This window comes from Oppia nitens, unplaced genomic scaffold (genome assembly GCF_028296485.1).
Source record: "Oppia nitens isolate AA-2021 unplaced genomic scaffold, nextdenovo-longstitch-racon4-pilon3 scaffold23_pilon_pilon_pilon, whole genome shotgun sequence".
NCBI classification, from domain to species: domain Eukaryota; kingdom Metazoa; phylum Arthropoda; class Arachnida; order Sarcoptiformes; family Oppiidae; genus Oppia; species Oppia nitens.
Window position 1 is genome coordinate 865379 of NW_026533203.1, and position 18533 is coordinate 883911.

The window sequence follows — 18533 nt, forward strand, 5'->3', positions numbered from 1 at the left end:
ACATTTGAAAGTTATTTTTTAAATTATAACCACACAATAAAACTTTAAAATATTTTTATTTTTGTAAATTAACTCTAAAAACCTAACCGTCAAATAAAACAATGAACAAAGTTTTGTCATTTTGTAAAATTGTATTCACAAATAATAATTTAATTTGATTTTTAGTAACAATAGAAAAATATAATATAATTATAATTGTGATTACAATGACTGCGATAGCTGTGAACGATGTTTGCTTTGGATATAAGACACAATCGATTTTAAGTCAAATTTATGCCAATATTCCCGAAAGTAAAATCTATGGTTTATTGGGTCCCAGCGGTGCGGGTAAAACAACTTTATTGAGACTTATTTTAGGCCGAATTAAGCCTCATAGCGGCTCTATAACAGTGTTAGGCAGTGAACCGGGTATTAACAATCCGATTACCGGATATATGCCACAAGATACGGCTCTGTGTCTATCATTTACAGTCAACCAAACACTCATTTATTTTTCAAATATTTATCGCATGTCTCAGAAAAAATTTCATGAAAGGTAAGTAATAATACATATTATTTTAATTTATTTTTAAATCTAATTTTAATTAATATCGTTTTTGGATGATTTTAAAAATAACATATTTTAATTTTATGGTACTATTATTATTATTATTATTATTATTATTATTATTATTATTATTATTATTATTATTATTATTATTATTATTATTATTATTATATACAATTTCTAGAAAAGGTTTATTATCATCAATACTGCAACTGCCCGGTGATAATCAATTGATATCAGAGTTGTCAGGCGGACAACAAAAGCGTGTATCACTGGCACTGGCATTCTTGAACAGTCCAAGACTTGTCATATTAGATGAGCCAACAGTGGGAACGGATCCAATTCTCGGCAATAGTATCTGGAATTATCTGCACAGTTGTTGTAGAGAAGGTGTATCAGTAGTTATCGTTACCCACTATATAGAAGAGGCAGCTTTGGCTCATATGGTTGGTATTATGAGAAATGGTAAACTTATGGAGGAAGGGGTGCCCAACGATTTGCTTCTTAAATATAGGGAAACTAATTTGGAAAATGTTTTCTTAAAACTATGTCAATTGGATACTAAAATGATACAAAACTATGACAATAATAATAATAATAATAATAATAATAATTTAGATATTAAAGTAACTTCCAATGGAAATGATTTGAATAATAATATGAGAAATAAAACAAATAAATGGCAGAATTTAAACTCTGGAGAAGATATCGACACGAGTTTGTTCCTCAATGTGTGGATACTATTGATTTTGATTCGCAAGAATTTCAGCAAATTCTTACAATTTAACGTATCTTTTCTTATATTTTTAATACCGGCCTTTCAGGCACTTATACTTTGTGTTCTCTATGATAGAGACTCAATACCAGTAAGTTTTGTTAATTAAATTTAGATACATTTAATAATTATTACATTTAATTTTAAAATTTACATTTAATTAAAATACATCAAAAAATAACTTGTATTTAATGTGCATATGTTTTTTTGTAATCACTATCAGATAAAAGCTGCCATTTTTAATGAGGAGCCGAACCCACAGTACAGCACACGGCTATTGAACTCAATAAAACAAGTGGATGCCTATTATGTGCAACCAGTAAAATATACATCACTGTCCTCGGCTATTGATGCCGTTGATAAGGGGTATATGACAGCAGCCGTTTGGTTTCATCAAAACTATACCAATGCTTTAGATGCTCGGGTAGAGGGGGCTCAGGACTCTGACATTGACAATAAAACGCTTAGCGAAAGCTCAATACACTTATGGTTAGATAACTCAAACTTTTTGTATGCCAACGGACTCATTGACTCATTGAGATTATCAATGTATGAACTGATGGGAGATATCTTTATGGATAAAAACATGAGTCGAGTGGAGGCGCCGTTAAAAGTGGTCGAAACAATTTACGCCGAAAACTCTAAACTATCGGACTTTCTATTACCCGGTTATCTCATTTCATTCATGTATTTATCACAGGTATACAGTATATACTAATTATAGTTTCAATCGTTACATTTTATGCAAATATACCCTATTATTACAGGTCTCTCTTTCATCACAATTACTAATTCAAGAAAGAAAGGATGGCTTATTTGAGCGGTCACTTGTGGCCGGAGTGGGCCATCAATTGGTGTTTATATCGCATTTTATAACCAATTGTCTCATGTCGTTCATTCAAATTATTTTAATGCTTTTTATATCGTTTATTGTCTTTCAAATAACAAATTATGGATCAATTGAATTAATTCTGTTTTTAGTGATGACACAAGCGGCCAATGCTATTGCCATTGGTTTGTATTCATTTTTTTTAAAATTTATATTCATTTTAAAATTCATAAAATTATGGTAAAGTTTGCTTTTAAAATGCTGAAAATTAAAAATATAAGTTAAAGTTGTAAATGCAACAAAATTAATTACTTATATATTCAAGTTTATATTTTATTTGTGATTTACCTGTAATTAGATCTGTTATAATTGCTATTTTTAGTTTGTAAATTAAGTTAATTGAATTTTAATTAAATATAGTGAACTATTCTACATTTTATGACTAAAAAAAAATATTTCAAAACTGAATCTCAAGACTTAGTGAAAAATAATATAAAATATACATTAATTTAATTTCAATTACTAAAACTTTACTTTAAAAAATACAAAAATCAGGTTAATTGCTAATTGTCAAGGTCACTAATAAATAATCTAAAAATAAACAGGGTTTAGCCTGTAATCCTGATATAATAAAAAATTAGAATAAAATATAGCACTTTGAATCAAATAATTAAATTTGATTTAATGTATGGGTATATAATAATTTAATTTCAAAAAGTGTCTAGGTATGATAGCATTTTTTAATATTTAGGTATTAAAAAACATAAATTGAAATAATATAAAGCAAAATAGTTTTAAATGATAATTAATGAACATTTGTGGAAATTTTTACACATAAATGTGATTTATATTAAACAAAACTAATTATTTACACACAAAAAAGTCCAACCATTTAATTTGATTAATGATTGATAATTTCACGTTTTATTGAAGGCCTACTAATATCAGCGATAGTTGACGAGGGGTTTGTGGCGGTTCTCATATCAATATTTATAACATTTAGCCAACTGTTCACATCGGGTGCTATATTTCCATTCGAGTTGGTTGAGCCCAACTTACGACAGATTCTATACTATAGTCCTATAGCAATGCCAACCGAGTCATTGAGGAATGTTATGCTTCGCGGTTGGAATCTATACCATCAGTACGTGTTTCATGGATTTGCCCTCAATGTGGGCACCGGCTGTCTCTTCCTTGTGCTCGCAATGATTATATTTAGACGAAATTCATAATTTTTTTTAATAATACACTAATTTTTTAATTTCATTTCTTATATATTTTATATAATAATAAATAAAATTAACAAATAAAACTTAGAGTATATATAAAACAAGTTGTTATATTTTTACCAATAATAATAATAATAACTTATTATTAATAAGATTGTCTGCAAGTTTGAAGTACAAAGATATTATTTTTATCTGTTTATCAAATAAATTTATTTACTTGAATTTCATATTATTGATTAGTACTGTAATAAATTATAACTGAAATTTTTATCTAAAAAATTATTATCTATTTTTAAATGTTACTATTTTTAACTTAAAGATATTGTAAACTTATTTTTATTAAAGTAATTTAGTTTAGTATATTATAAGTTTATAAATATATTAATAGTAAAATATTATATACTAAACGATTTATCAAAAAATATAAATCACTTAAAAGTTATATTACATAATATGCCAAATATTAATAATTGGGTTGTATTACACAAATTGCGGCCCAATTTTGTGGCCACAATAAAACTTGTCTGTATTTTTGGTGAATCGGGTAATGAGGTTATAATAGTGACTAAAGATGATAACGTTTTTGCATTTGGTTATAACAAGTACGGGTGTCTGGGTTTGGGTCACAACAATCCCATCCAAGAGCCCACCCGTCTCGAGGAGTTGTGTTATAAAGAGATCGCAAGTATTGCTTATTGTGGGTATTATGTGATCGCCTTTACTGCTAATGGAGACATATATTCGTGGGGTTATAATAATAATGGAGAGTTAGGTATCGGCACAACAGTCAACAGCAATCGACCCAATCTTATTGATGGTTTAGTTGGCAAACGAATTGTCGATATCAGCTGTGGTTACGATCATTCGTTAGCTCTGACAGCTACTGGGGATGTCTATTCTTGGGGCGATAATAGTTATGGACAGTTAGGTAATGGAAACAACTTTGATATCCAATCAGTACCTCATAAAGTCAAGGGGTTTGATAGCCAAGAGGTGATTCAGATATCGTGCGGCTATTATCACTCAATGGCAATCACCAAAGCTGGTCACGTATATGGATGGGGATATAATAGTGAGGGCGAACTAGGATTGGGTGAGCACAACCATTAAAAACATTTTTGTCCCTCCGGTGCAGTGGCATTTAATTTACGTTAAGGTTTCGGCTGTTTGCACTTAAAGCAACACATCCGATACGATACCCGGGGTTCGATTCCCTGATGCTCCACCGGTATTTATCGTGCATTCAAAACTCAAGTATTAATAACAGTTTATGAGTATAAATTAAAATAATAGACAATAATACAGTATTATACTTTTTTATAAAAAAGTAACAGGGTCTCCTAAAAGTGTACCATACAGTATTAATAATATAATGTGCACTTTAAATCCAGATCCTTTTTAAAAAACATTTTTCAGATAATAAATTGTCAAAATTTAATTTATAATTTTTTTTTATATGAGTGGTTATTACATATTTAACTTACCGGTAATTCAAATTATTAATGCATTAAATTTGAAAATATACCCTGATGTTATTTTCAGATAAATTTAAGCAGGGGAAATTCCTGTGTAAATGAACTCTATTACAATACTGTATCTCATTTAATGAATTATTTATTGATAAGAAAATTATAAATGAAACTTTTTAATATATAATAGTATATATTTAGCATAAATTATAAATATCTTATTTATAGTCAATAAGACTCTAATCTATAAATAATAGATTATTGAGTTTTTCAAATTTTAAGTTATTTAAATATTACAGTAAAGATAACATAAAAATACAGATAATATCTATTTATATGTCAATTTGTCATTTAATAGGTAACGATATTAGCCAAACAATTCCCACAAAAATTAATATAATGAATGGCGTAATCATTAATAAAGTGGTTTGTGGTCAGTATCACAGTCTGTTACTGTCAACCGATGGTGACATATATGCTTTTGGGTGCAACCAATTCGGTCAAATAGGTAACGGTAACAAAATGAATCAGAACTTCCCGTATAAGATCATTACTGGTAATAAGTTTTCAGACATCGGTTCTCATCCATTAAGCAGTATATCAGTTGCCGGCAGTCAAACCACTGGAAGCTGTTATGTTTGGGGCGATTGCGAACCCGAAGCTATAACTGTTCCCCGAGAGACACCACTTCAATCGCTTCACGATATCTTCTCATTTTACTCCAAACGGAAGATCACATACAAACCCATCCATTTTGATGAGCGACCGTCGGTTAACCCGCTGGTCGATTGTATGAGAAAAGCATTCAATGAAATAGAGTCAAGTGATTTCAGGTATGCCATCAAATGTCAATATTTTTTTAAAGATTTAGTGAATGCTTTGTTTTGTCTAAAGATTCAAAATTAACAACAAATTCATTTACGCTCACAAAGCTATACTAAGGATCCGTTGCGAACACTTTCGGTCCATGTTTTCCGAGCACTGGTCAGAGGCCGAGACGTCCGAAATCGAAATTAATATTTTTTCGTATAACGTGTTTTACTCTTTCATAAAATACATTTACACTAATACTGTTGAAATCCGATTGGACGACGCCGTCGAGCTCTACGATTTGGCCAACTCTTACTGTGAGGACGACCTCAAAGAGAAATGCGCGCAAATCATCAAAAATCAAATATCAGTTCAAAATGCAATCACTTTGTATGCCTCAGCGGTTAAGTATAACTCTCAAGAGTTAGAAACGTTTTGCGTGAAGTTTGCGGCTAATAATTTGAATGACGTTTGTATGACTACTGCTTTCGATGAAATTGAACCAAATCTTTGTAAACGATTTATGAAAACTTCGGCAAAATTCAGAGCTTTTAAATAAATAATAATACCGTAAAACAATAGTTTGTTAACTAACTATATATTGTAATATTAGTTCATTAATTTTAAAGAATTTTAATAATAAAATGTATTAAATAAATATTATTGCTTAAATTATATTTGATTAATAAAATCATTTATTAATAATGAAAAATCATATACCAGTGCATAATCTTAATAAAATGAGTTTTAATTATATAACATCTGACTTAATTTATTCTCTATCAAAGAGTATTTATAAATCATGTCTTCATTTAATTTTAAAACTCATTCATAGTTTGTATAAAATTTCATAACTGCTGTATCTTTGAAAATATGATATTTTAACCTAATAGTGATTACCCTAATAGTGATAACCCTAATTAATTTATTCTAAATTACTATATATTTTTACAGGGGTGTCCTTATAGTAAATAGATTTTAATTTACCATTTACTATGAGGACACCCCTTAAAATAAAATCCATCACCATTTATAAAAAAATTGAGCAAAATATAATATATTGAAATAAAATAAAGTTTAAATATAACAGCAGTTTTCATTATTAAATTTCTCGTTTGATAGTAAACTCAACCACAACACGATTTCATGTCCGGTGCAATACCACTACGTTTGGTGATATCCATTGATGTAAAAACCTGTTTAAAAATAAAAAATTTATGTTTAAAATATAAAATAATTCTAAGAATTTAGAAGACATATACTTCAGCACAAGTCGGGTGAATACCAATTAGACCGTCCAAATCAGTTTTAGTGGCTTTCATCTTAAGAGGCAATCCAATCAATTGAGTCACTTCACCGGCATTTGGTCCTAAATAATGAAATCCAAGTAAACGTTCCTAAATATAGATCAAACAAATATTTAAGTAATTTTTAATCATAGTTTAAACATGTCTTTAATGAAAACTAACATTTTCTGATCGCAAACATATAATTTTGGCGAAACAAGAGTTTCGGTTGCGATGTTCAAACTGAGGCACTCTTGCATTTTGCCACTCAAAAGGACAAAACTTTTGGTGATAAACTTCAATGTTGTCTTCACCAAACTCTTTAACAGCCTGTTCCTCAGTATAACCACAGCACCCATATTCAAGTGGTGTGAATACAGTGGTCGGTACGTTCAGATAATCGCACTCAACTGTACTGTTAGCAAACAAGCGACGAGCCAATAAAACGCCCGCTTCAATGGCCACTGGAGTTAACTCAAGTTTTTCATACAAAATATCTCCGACGGCATAAATGTGGTCAATGTTTGTCTTTTCAGAGACTGTTTTGATTTTTCCATTTTTCTCTTTAACAACACCTTTGTATTAAAAATAATTTATTAAAAATAAATAAAATTGAGTGGAAATCAATACCAGTATTTTCGAGACCAATTTTGTCAGTACACGGGTCGCGACCGATTGCAAACAATACAGTATTATATTCCTCAACAATCTCTTCATTAGTGTCAGTCCTATTTGCGGTTACTCGTAGTCTACCGGGTGAGCCCTCCTCTATCCGTTCAATTTTTGTTGGAATACATGGGCGAAGAAAGTTGATTCCTTCAAATGCCATGAATTCTCCCACTTTTTCGGCCATTTCCTGATCAAAACCTCTTAATAAAATCGATCGAACCTTTAAAATAATAATTAATTATAGTTAATATCTAGCAATCAATTTATTAAATTATGAGCAGACATACCATAACCGTGACATCCAAACCAATGCCACGTAAAAAACCGGCGCATTCGAGGGCAACATAAGAGGCGCCAACAACTAAGGTCTTTCCCGGATTGTATGGCATTGAAAACAAATCATCAGAAGTGATGCCAAACTCCTTAGCGCCGACACAATCGGTTGGATATCGAGGTCTCTCTCCGGTGGATATAATAAACTTATCGGCCGTTAGAAAAGATTCGTTGCCTTTCTTATCGATGCACTAATTGTATTACAAAAAAAGACATAATAGTATGCAATAAATAATAGCCTAAATATAACTAAAATTAACCTTAATTTTGTGCGGATCAACAAACGACGCGTAAGAATTGATATAATTAACCGATTGTTCCCTCAGTTGTACCCGATATCCAAAATTAAGAGATCGGATGTAATTCTGGACCTCATCTTTCATATGATTCCAGTCGTGCGGTATATCTATAAATCATTTCAAATGTTTATTAAATATAATTGAAAATAAATAACAATTACTATTGAGTCCTACTTTCCGGTACTTTCCACCCGTAATGTATCGCGTCTTTCAATGTCTGTCCTATAAGTGCCGACGTATGCATCAGTTTCTTGGGAATACATCCGACGTTAACACACGTCCCGCCCAAACCTATTATCAAAGTTTTTATAACAATATTTTTATAGTATCGGTAATAATAATCATTTATAAACCAATAATTTGTTTATTTCAGTCAAAAACTAACCCCAAGTAGTGCCGAGAGGTGTGGGCACAACATAGTCCATAACCGCCACTTTCTTGCCGTACTTTATCGCCTCCTTAGAGGCCGCCAAACCACCCGAACCGCCGCCGATAACAATCAGGTCGTAGTCATAGTTGTGATCTTTCGCTTCACTGATGGGAGGCATGTCTTGTCTGCGGTCTTGAAGTATACCACTTGTGCTGAAACTCTGCGACCACTTGTAATCAAACAAAGATATCTTTGGCAATGATTTAATGGATCGCTTCGGAAGTAATGTCTTCACTAGTCTAGAGATTTGAGTGGTTTTTGGTCTCAAAACAGTCAATGAGTTAACAATTAGTCGATTATTATTATTTGCAATCAAAATCCTATTATTAATTAAAAGTTTAATTATATTAAACATTAAATACAATTAAATTAAAGTATATTATTAGTCATATAACTAGTGTTAGAAATGTGTGATATTTTATAGAAACAACAATTCAATTGAAATTAATTACAGTATACTATGTTATGACAGGAAAATTGCACTTAAAATAAGTACTTAAAAATAGTGCAACAAAAGCATTGCATAACATTTAACACATGTTTGGGTTTTATCATAAATAACATCAAATTTGTTTCAATTATTAATATAAATAACAGTTAATAATTTTTTTATTATAAAATAAAGTAATTTTTAAGTATTTTTAATTTATACCCATTTCATATTAGTACAGTATATCAGTAACAACTTACAGTATATGATATTTAATACATATTTTTATTAAATAATTATTACTGTATTATTAATAATTTATCATATATTTATATAAAAAATACAATATGTAAATGAAAATATTTTTAATGTAAATTTATTAATATTTATGTTGAATTATTTAACTCAAATATTATACAAATAATTTAAGTAAAATTTTAATATATAGTCAATAATAATAATAATTTACAGATTCTATAAACTTAAGTACAGTAGTATCCAATTATTATACATATTTATAGTCTATCTTTAGACTATGAAATTATCAAATAATATACAATTTTATAAATAAAGTAAAAATCATTATGCTTAATTGTCTATGAAATAATAATATTATACTATATGATTGATATATTATGCTTAAATTTTACTAAAATGTAAGTTAAATATGAGTACAATATAAATAAATCAATATTACTGCTATAACTTAATTTTCATTTATATATATATAGTCTAAAAACATAAAATAATATAATAAAACCATTAGAATAAACTTAATTGATTGGTAAATGCAATGTTAGAAATACGATTATTTTTAATATATCATAAATTAAACAAATTTACAAATTAAGTATTTAATATATATATTTATGTATTTATAATATTTTTCCGTTTGAAACACTTAAATCAATTTAATAGTTAAATAATATTAAATTGCCGATAAATTTGGACTTATAAATTATTTGCAAAATTTTATTGATTGAATATTAATTTAAATATTTTATATAAATTTATTGTATTTTAGATAAAATATTATTTAAAAAAATAATTATAACATATTTTATATAGAATACGTTTTATTGAATATAATAAAAGCTTTTATAAACTTTAAAATTAAAATAGTTATTTTTATAATTTTATATTAGTTTATAAAATACAAATATTTTTTGTGGAGAGAGAGAGAGAGAGAGAGAGAGAGAGAGAGAGAGAGAGAGAGAGTTCAAGTAAGTTCGTTAGCGTCCGTATGTGAGATCAGTAAGAAGTCATCGGAGGTTAGGGCGAGTCAGTCAGTGTATTGCCATTGTGTGGGTTGTAATGTAATGGTTATGTGTCACTAATTTAAGATCATTGCACCCAATGTTATGAGTGAAGTCAATAAAATACAATTTAATGGTTTAGTTTTATTTAGTGAAAATATAATATTTAATATAATACTGGTATGTATATTGACCCGAATTATTGTGAAAATAACAACTGTTAGTTTAAAATATAATTATTATAATGATTATATATAATATATATTATAATATAATCCTAATGTAAAGTAATAATTACAATAAAGTTTTATCAAATCTATTTAAATATTTTTATAAATTTAGAATTAACACAAATAAAAATTATTCAAAAATTAATCTTTTGAGATAAAATTATTAGACACGATATAATTTAGTTAAATAATTGTTTAAATAAATCGCTTTTAAATAACAATAATCTCATAAATAAAATCAATTCTTCTGACAGAATAAAGTACTAAAACTAATATAATTTATTTAACATAAACTTTTGGCACTAAATAAATGTTTTTATAAAGAATTGTTTTAAAAGTGTTGTCAAAAATAGTCTATAATTTAGATGTAATCCCTTATAGACGTCATCACAACTCTTCTAATAATATTCATTACTTACCGTAAATATCGGATATCAGTATAAAAGTTAACATTTTTAAAAATATCTTTTAACTTTTAATTATTGATATATTAATATTAGAGATTATATTGATTTAATTAACTAAAATTTTTATAATAAATTCATTTTCTTTATCTAAATTCCTTTTCAGTATATATACAGTAAATATTTTATATACAGTTGATATATATTTTTACTGAAATGAAGGTCAGAAACACTTGTGATTTTATTTTTATAACATTTCCTCAATTGTAGTCAATTTTATCTAAAATTAGCTCAAATTAAATAGAGTCTACTCAGCTGTAGACTCTAAAAAAACAGCAAAAAACAGCAAAAAAAACATGTGTGAGAGAGAGAGTGAGTGAGTGAGAGAAAGAAAGAGAGAGAGAGAGAGAGAGAGAGAGAGAGAGAGAGARAAAAAAAAGAAAGAGTCTATTTAATTTTAGATTCAGTATTTCAATGGATATAAGAAATTTTCGTAAATAAAAATAGTATCAAAACAAACACATCTCTATAATCCTGTTTGAAGTTTAAGAGTCAGCAGAAATAAAAACCAAAAGTTAAGAGTGAGTCAAACATACAGTCTATGATGAGTACAGTATATTAATAGAAGTTATATAAATAGTGATCAAGTTTTGAAAGTTCATTCAAAAATCATGAATTTCATATAATATGTGATAATAAACTTCAAGTAATGTTTTAACTTGTATTTCAACTATTGAATAGAGTATTGCATTCGTAGAGAACTACTTGTCTGCTTCACTACTCAACTAACCAGTGGTTGATTTGAAAAGTTATCTTTAATTACAGTTAAATAATTTTTGAAAGTTTTTTTTTGATAAGATGGCTAATGTTACCAATTGGTGTGTTTTACACCGTTTAAAGCCTCAAATGGTTAATAAAATTAAGTTGTGTTCAATATTTGGTGAGACAAGTAATGAAGTTCTGATGATCACTGAAGATGACAGGTGTTGGGCGTTTGGTACCAATAGATACGGGTGTCTGGGATTGGATCATAATCGGGAAACACCGGAACCACAAATGGTTAACGAGTTGTGTCATAAACAAGTGATGGATATTGCTTATGGTTACAAACATGTCTTAGCTTTAACAGCTAATGGAGATCTATACTCGTGGGGTAACAACACGTTTGGACAGTTGGGTAACGGCACTAATATTGAGTGCTTTCATCCAACACTAACCGGCAAACGTATTGTCCGTATAAGTTGTGGCGCTAACTATTCACAGGTTTTGACCCAATCGGGAGAGGTGTTTTCATGGGGCCGTAATAATTATGGCCAGATTGGTAACGGTACGCACGCCAATCAAATGGTACCGATAAAAGTGCCCGGATTTGATGGACAAAAAATTAGTAATGTCAGTTGTGGTAGCGCTCATTCACTCGCACTCACCGAATCTGGTCAAGTGTACGGTTGGGGTAACAATGCGTTTGGTCAGTTAGGTATCGGTAATAACTTGCATCGCAATGAACCGGTTAAAGTAGACCTAAAGTCAATTTCCATCAAAGACATGGTCTGTGGATTATATCACTCGTTATTGCTTTCAATCACTGGTGATATTTATGCTTTTGGATTTAACGATTGCGGACAACTGGGAACCGGTAATACTGAATCGGTAAATGTGGCCGTAAAGGTCAGTTCACAACACAAGTTTGTTGAGATTGGCTCCGAGTTCTGGTGCAACATATCTACGGGTGTCACTCAAAATGGGTTTTGCTATGTATGGGGTGAATGTCTTAATGAAGACACTATTAGCACACCTCGTGAGACACCATTTAAGACAATTCACGACATCTTTGCCGTTATGTCTAAACGTAAAATAACTTACAAACCGATGAATTTCACAAAACGTCGCGAACGGAATCGTGTGATTGAAAGTCTCAGCAAATCATTTAATGATCCCTTTAATAGTGATCTTTGTTTTAAAGTCGAGAATAAAGTGATTTATGTACAGAAGTGGTTCGTAAAGATCTGCTGCCAATACTTTGATCGCATGTTCAGCACCGATACCAAGTGGTCAGAGAGCGAGTCCAATGAGATTGTTATTAAAGACTATTCTTATAGTGTTTATTATGCTTTTCTTAAATACATTTACACGGATTTGGTTGAAATATCGGTCGACGAGGCCATCGATCTCTTGGATTTAGCCGATTGTTATTTAGAGGACGAACTCAAACAAAAATGTGTTCAATTAATTAAAAATAATCTAACAGTCAATACATTTTGTGATATATATTTGGCTGCAATTAGATATAAATTAATAGATTTTGACAAATATTGTGTTGCTTTTGCTTATAATAATTTGTTTGAAATTTGCAAAACTAAGTCATTTAAGACAATGGATAATAATTTGTGCAAAAATTTATTGATTAGTGTTGCAGAGTTGGCTTAAATAATATTTTATTATAATTATCATGCTAATTTTATTACTAAAAATTAACTTGATAGTATTTCTACTTAGTATTTAATATATATATATATATATATATATTTATTTATTTATGTACAATTTGCAAAATAACTAATTACTGTATTTAAAACAATGTATGTAATTTAATAATTTAATACTAAAAAAATATAAATTGTGATAGTACAATATTTATATACTAATTGAAAATATTTTTTATTTTTACAAAATCATTGTAAATATATTTATAAATCGTATTTATTTATATAATATAAAATATTATAGATTTTATTATATAATATAGAATATTAACATTAAATTTAAATTGTATACAAAAATAAAAAATAATTTTTTTATTTAATTAAGTAATTTTAAAAATCACTATATTATTAATTTTAAATATTTATAAATTGTTAGTTTTGAATATAAATTACAATACAATTAAAATCTGATTTGAAATCAATTAAAGTTTGAAAATTGTATTATCCATTGACTAATTAGTGTTATAAGTTGTAACACAAATGTGATAAATACTTAATTTACACATACAGTAGGTGTCAATCAATATTTAAATTAAAATAAATTTTCAATTATTTTCTAATGAAATATAAAATTAAATGATTTATTTAACTCTTTGATTATTAATACAAAACTATAATTTCAATTGAAATGAATGAATGAATGAATGCTAACGACTCGTAATGTATGAAATGAATGATCACATGATATACACGTTTGAATGCTCTGTCGTCTGTCAATCAGTCAGTCATTTGCAATGCATTGACAACAATAACAAAGACAACAACACATCACTCTATATAACAATACTATAATAATCACAACAACAACAACATTACAGACATATAGACAACAAATGGTCACTCTTTGGCCAATATTTATGATATACGACTGTTGACTGACTGGACATACTTGTGGTCAGTAATGGTATAGCAATGAAAGTGTGGATCAGATAACATATGCAATAGTAATGGTTTATTAGTTATGATTATGTCTTATAATTTGTTTGCATTTGTTATATCTGATGATATAATGACACAAATTATAGCATTGTTTGCAATCATTTCATTGAAATAATTGATTAATTAATTATGTTTTCAATTGTTGTCTAAAAAAGTAGTATTTAATGACATATTTAATGAGTGTTTATCGGTATTTGATATGATTTGATGACACAAACTGTAAATAACAATAAAGATGTTTAGGCTATCATTGAGTCCATCTCAAGACAAGTGTAATCGTCCGCCGATATCGACGCCAATCCGTCGATCACAAGACGAGAGACCTCTAAATATCCAAAACACATATTCACCGAAAGAGACCACTTGTAGTCAATCTGTGACCACATCATTGTCTTCACTGTCACTTTCATTAACGCCAAGACGTCTCAGTGAAGATTTGAGTCGTAGTCCACAAGAATTAAGTCCATTGTTTAAAAGGATTAAAAAAGAGAACAATAACTCACTTCTGATTGACTCTAATTCGTCATTTCTGAAGCAAGAATTTGATACAGAATTGGATTTCAATTCAAGACAACCTTTTTTCAATCTGTTTTCACAATTATCTATTGAAAAGAGTCAACAACAACATCAGCAACAACAACAACAAATGTCTCCATCAATCAGTGGTTCCCCGCTATCAGCTGACAGTCTTAGCAAAGACTTACAGAACAAGTTAAGTATTTGTCAGAAAATTGATGATAAAAGCGATGAAACAATTACCGATTTGTCTTCAATGGCTAACCTTTCGGTAAATGATATGAAAAGAAAAATTAGAAAAAAGATGAAAAAATCAAAACGAAGTAAATCTAAATCAAAAGATACGATTTCATTGAAATCAAATGTATTTCAAACCATTAATATCTTGAATAAGAAGAAAAATAGAAAAAACAAACGAAAATCAAAACGAAATGAACACGAAAAACAAAAACACAATTTGTTTTCAATGAAGTCTTCGGTTATTAAAGAACTTAAAGTGTCGGCGACTGGAGGTATGAGTACAGACTTATGTCAGGCTTTGCTGGTTCTTCGTAATGAAGGTGTGGTTCGCAAACTAAACAAACGCAAAGAATTATATAAATGTTTGTGTTGTTGTGGAAAACGGTTTACTGACCGAACACAAGCCGAAGAGCACATCCAAACACTGGAACACAAATCTGCGAAATACGAACAAAAATTATCAGATATTGACTCACTCTTGGCATTAGATATCGGCAAATGTTCGGACATTGAAGTTATTTTGGCCCGAAAAAGACAATTGTCTCAAATTAACAGAAAAACTAAGGAAATGATGTATTCAAATGGGATTCGTCTGAAGGATGGGTTCGGTAGCAATAATTTTGTTTGTATTCAATGCAATGGTCTGTCTTTATCTTCAGTACAACTGGTGATGGAGCACTTGAAGACATCACCACATTTGGTTTCAAGTAATGAATCATCAATTTCAATAGATTGCACACAAGAGTCGAATCTGACAAATGATGTAAAACCGCTTAAAAGTGATATTAGTCTTAATTTAAGCGGAAATTATGTACAAAATCTATTGTTAGACAATAGTTTAAAACCAAATGTTTGCCAAACATCGAGGCTTTTAGTTAATGAAGGAATCGTTCGTAAGAAATCTCGGCGAAGAAAACTAAAATATTTTTGCCTTTTTTGCGAAACGTATCGTTCGACCGAAAAAGAAATGTTAATACATATTGAGAGCACATCTCATCAAAACTGCAAATCATCTGAAAAGTGGTCCAAAAATATTCAATTAAACAGTCAGTTGTGTGTTGATAGCGAACGCATTGATGACATTGAAGTTAGTTTAGCCCGAAATAAAGTACTGCTTAAAGAGTTTCCCAATGATTTCAAAATACATATCATCAATGAAGGCATTAGACTTGTGGATGGCATCGGTATAAATGCATACCTGTGCCAGATCTGTGGTATGTCGTTGAATGTGGACTTTGCAGGGGATGGACGACGTGCTGTTGAAAATCATTTGAAGAGTGATTTACATGAATTAAAGCGTAAAGATTTAGTCCAAAAAAATAGTTATACAGAATGTGTTAATTTTTTTAATTTATAAACAATTGGTTTTTAGCAAACATTAATTAAATTTAATGAATTTGAAATTAATTATTTTAAATATAGATAAAAACTTTTTAATCAAATGATATCGAAAGGACTTTAAATGTAAATATTGTTTTTTAAACGAAATGAAACATTTGTTGAGATTTTATTTAAAAATTTTGAATAGTTTTCTTTTATATTATACAATGTATTTATATTATACAATGGTTGATATTACAATATTTTCAATAAATTTACTGATCAATTAAATTAAAAATTATGTCTGTCTACTGTATATTTTAGTTGAAAAATTATTTTTATTGTTTTAAATAAAAAATGTATTGATACAGTAAATACAGTATAATGTTTTTATTAGTGTATCAAAAAATAACATTCAAATTTCTTATTATATACTAATTAATAATTAACATATATTTACTTATTTTATAACATAATTTATTATGTAATACATGTATTCTGTATGTATTATTTTATGTAATAAAAAAGTAATTTAAACAAAATTAATATTATTACACAACAGACAAATTTTGCAGAAAATTTTAATAAAAATCGCAAAATATTTTCTATAAAAATTTCTTAAATTTTAAGGAATACTTATAGAAAATAATTTCCTAAAGTATTTTAACAATTTTTAGTGACATTTAAAGAAAATAATTTACTAATCATTAATGAATTTTTTAAACTAATATTTTGTTACATTTTAATAATATTTAGTAAATAATTTCTTGAATAAAATATATTTTATTAACAATTTTGAGTAAAATTTATAGAAATTTGAAGTTTAAATTAACAGAACTACTGTATAACTCATAATTTAGATATTCTTTATATAAGTAATTAGTAATTACAGTATTATATAATTTATAATTTTTAACAATGATTTAAATATTAAATATAAAAACACATTATATTATACCTGTATTAAGCAGATTGTATAAATAAAGCCTGAATGACTTAATTTCAATAAAAATTGATGTTATTTTTTATAAATATAATTAATTTATTCATTTATTACATATACAATATTAAAAAGTATATTAAAGAATAAAGTACTGTATTTTGAAAGTACTGCTTTCGATTCATTCAAATACAATTAGACACTGTTTTTAACAATAAATAAATTACAGTAAAAAATATGATCGTATTTCCTATATTTTGAATCCCAGTGTAAATTGACTGGTTTTAACATTAGGTACAGTAGTTAACACTCAATTGACAAATAGTTCCATCGGAAGGGTTATTCAATTTTCAGAAAATTATATTTATTAATCCAAAATTGGACTAAAATTGATTAATTTATCAAAACATTAGTTATTGATTTGTTTATTGCAAATATAAATTTTGACGAAACATGACCATGATAATAAAATTGTGATTTTTATAATTAATTAAATATAAATATTTTAAAAATTAATTTTAACATTAATACAAACAATAGTTTTTTAGACTATAGTACAAACTTTATTTTAGACTATTATTTTTTTCTAAAAATTAATTATATTTATTATACCTGTAATTATTAATAAACTAATACAAAACATATTTAAAGAAATTTATTTTTGGTTAAGAAAACTTTGTTTTATGTTATTTATTGACTTTATGTTAAAACTGTAACGGATCTCCAGAGGCCACCAATTGATCAGCGGGAGAGTAATTGCCGTTTATCAGGGGTTAATAGCTTAGTTATCAGGGAGGGGGGAATACTTGAACAACAATAAGCGGCACAAACACACTAACAAAACAATACATACAGTGAATATCAAACACTTTATTAGTTAAATTAAATATGGATTATAATGAAACGGGATTGGGATTAATAAACACAGTCCGACAATCTGGTGCCGTTAAATATACTGGATATGAATCATTTTACCCCTCCCTATACCCATTGAAATCGAAAACTTATCGCAACCCTGATTTTAATATATTTTTTATTTCTTTAATTATATATTTCTTATAATTACAATTTAATGATATGATTATAGATATTTATTTGC

General features: G+C 28.1%; 5 protein-coding genes across 5 annotated transcripts; 4 read left to right on the top strand and 1 right to left on the bottom strand.

Annotated features, from left to right (window-relative positions):
* Nucleotides 1-206: 206 nt before the first annotated feature.
* LOC128953759 (methionine import ATP-binding protein MetN-like) lies at nucleotides 207-3383 on the top strand. Its single transcript, XM_054299280.1, has 6 exons — nucleotides 207-535; nucleotides 732-1080; nucleotides 1234-1413; nucleotides 1546-2022; nucleotides 2090-2336; nucleotides 3085-3383. The coding sequence occupies exons 1-6, from the start codon at nucleotides 207-209 to the stop codon at nucleotides 3381-3383; spliced, it is 1881 nt and encodes a 626-aa protein (XP_054155255.1).
* A 450-nt stretch (nucleotides 3384-3833) lies between these two features.
* LOC128953760 (RCC1 and BTB domain-containing protein 1-like) lies at nucleotides 3834-6225 on the top strand. Its single transcript, XM_054299281.1, has 3 exons — nucleotides 3834-4473; nucleotides 5208-5682; nucleotides 5744-6225. The coding sequence occupies exons 1-3, from the start codon at nucleotides 3834-3836 to the stop codon at nucleotides 6216-6218; spliced, it is 1590 nt and encodes a 529-aa protein (XP_054155256.1). The 3' UTR covers nucleotides 6219-6225.
* Nucleotides 6226-6669: 444 nt separating this feature from the next.
* LOC128953662 (thioredoxin reductase 1, cytoplasmic-like) lies at nucleotides 6670-9170 on the bottom strand. The gene is made up of 8 exons (XM_054299175.1): nucleotides 8632-9170; nucleotides 8421-8537; nucleotides 8208-8353; nucleotides 7902-8138; nucleotides 7576-7834; nucleotides 7129-7520; nucleotides 6922-7056; nucleotides 6670-6855 (listed from the first exon to the last, which is right to left on the bottom strand). Exons 1-8 carry the CDS (start codon nucleotides 9029-9031, stop codon nucleotides 6787-6789), a joined length of 1755 nt encoding a protein of 584 aa, XP_054155150.1. The 5' UTR covers nucleotides 9032-9170; the 3' UTR covers nucleotides 6670-6786.
* A 2554-nt stretch (nucleotides 9171-11724) lies between these two features.
* On the top strand, nucleotides 11725-13423 carry LOC128953761 (RCC1 and BTB domain-containing protein 1-like). Its single transcript, XM_054299282.1, has one exon. It carries the CDS (start codon nucleotides 11855-11857, stop codon nucleotides 13421-13423), a length of 1569 nt encoding a protein of 522 aa, XP_054155257.1. The 5' UTR covers nucleotides 11725-11854.
* Nucleotides 13424-14192: 769 nt separating this feature from the next.
* Nucleotides 14193-16619, top strand: LOC128953762 (uncharacterized). Its single transcript, XM_054299283.1, has 2 exons — nucleotides 14193-16508; nucleotides 16597-16619. The coding sequence occupies exons 1-2, from the start codon at nucleotides 14654-14656 to the stop codon at nucleotides 16617-16619; spliced, it is 1878 nt and encodes a 625-aa protein (XP_054155258.1). The 5' UTR covers nucleotides 14193-14653.
* Nucleotides 16620-18533: the final 1914 nt, after the last annotated feature.

What these genes read in the sequence shown, in the direction of transcription:
- LOC128953759 (XM_054299280.1), top strand. Translation starts at nt 207, where the DNA reads ATGACTGCGATAGCTGTGAACGATGTTTGCTTTGGATATAAGACACAA. An exon ending in CAGAAAAAATTTCATGAAAG is followed by an intron (nt 536 to 731) that starts GTAAGTAATAAT and finishes TACAATTTCTAG; the next exon opens with AAAAGGTTTATTATCATCAA. An exon ending in GGCCAATGCTATTGCCATTG is followed by an intron (nt 2,337 to 3,084) that starts GTTTGTATTCAT and finishes GTTTTATTGAAG; the next exon opens with GCCTACTAATATCAGCGATA.
- LOC128953760 (XM_054299281.1), top strand. Translation starts at nt 3,834, where the DNA reads ATGCCAAATATTAATAATTGGGTTGTATTACACAAATTGCGGCCCAAT. An exon ending in TGAGGGCGAACTAGGATTGG is followed by an intron (nt 4,474 to 5,207) that starts GTGAGCACAACC and finishes GTCATTTAATAG; the next exon opens with GTAACGATATTAGCCAAACA. An exon ending in ATAGAGTCAAGTGATTTCAG is followed by an intron (nt 5,683 to 5,743) that starts GTATGCCATCAA and finishes TTTTGTCTAAAG; the next exon opens with ATTCAAAATTAACAACAAAT.
- LOC128953662 (XM_054299175.1), bottom strand. Translation starts at nt 9,031, where the DNA reads ATGTTTAATATAATTAAACTTTTAATTAATAATAGGATTTTGATTGCA. An exon ending in TTGATCCGCACAAAATTAAG is followed by an intron (nt 8,139 to 8,207) that starts GTTAATTTTAGT and finishes TAATACAATTAG; the next exon opens with TGCATCGATAAGAAAGGCAA. An exon ending in TATGTTTGCGATCAGAAAAT is followed by an intron (nt 7,057 to 7,128) that starts GTTAGTTTTCAT and finishes ATCTATATTTAG; the next exon opens with GAACGTTTACTTGGATTTCA.
- LOC128953761 (XM_054299282.1), top strand. Translation starts at nt 11,855, where the DNA reads ATGGCTAATGTTACCAATTGGTGTGTTTTACACCGTTTAAAGCCTCAA.
- LOC128953762 (XM_054299283.1), top strand. Translation starts at nt 14,654, where the DNA reads ATGTTTAGGCTATCATTGAGTCCATCTCAAGACAAGTGTAATCGTCCG. An exon ending in AAAAAATAGTTATACAGAAT is followed by an intron (nt 16,509 to 16,596) that starts GTGTTAATTTTT and finishes TTTTAAATATAG; the next exon opens with ATAAAAACTTTTTAATCAAA.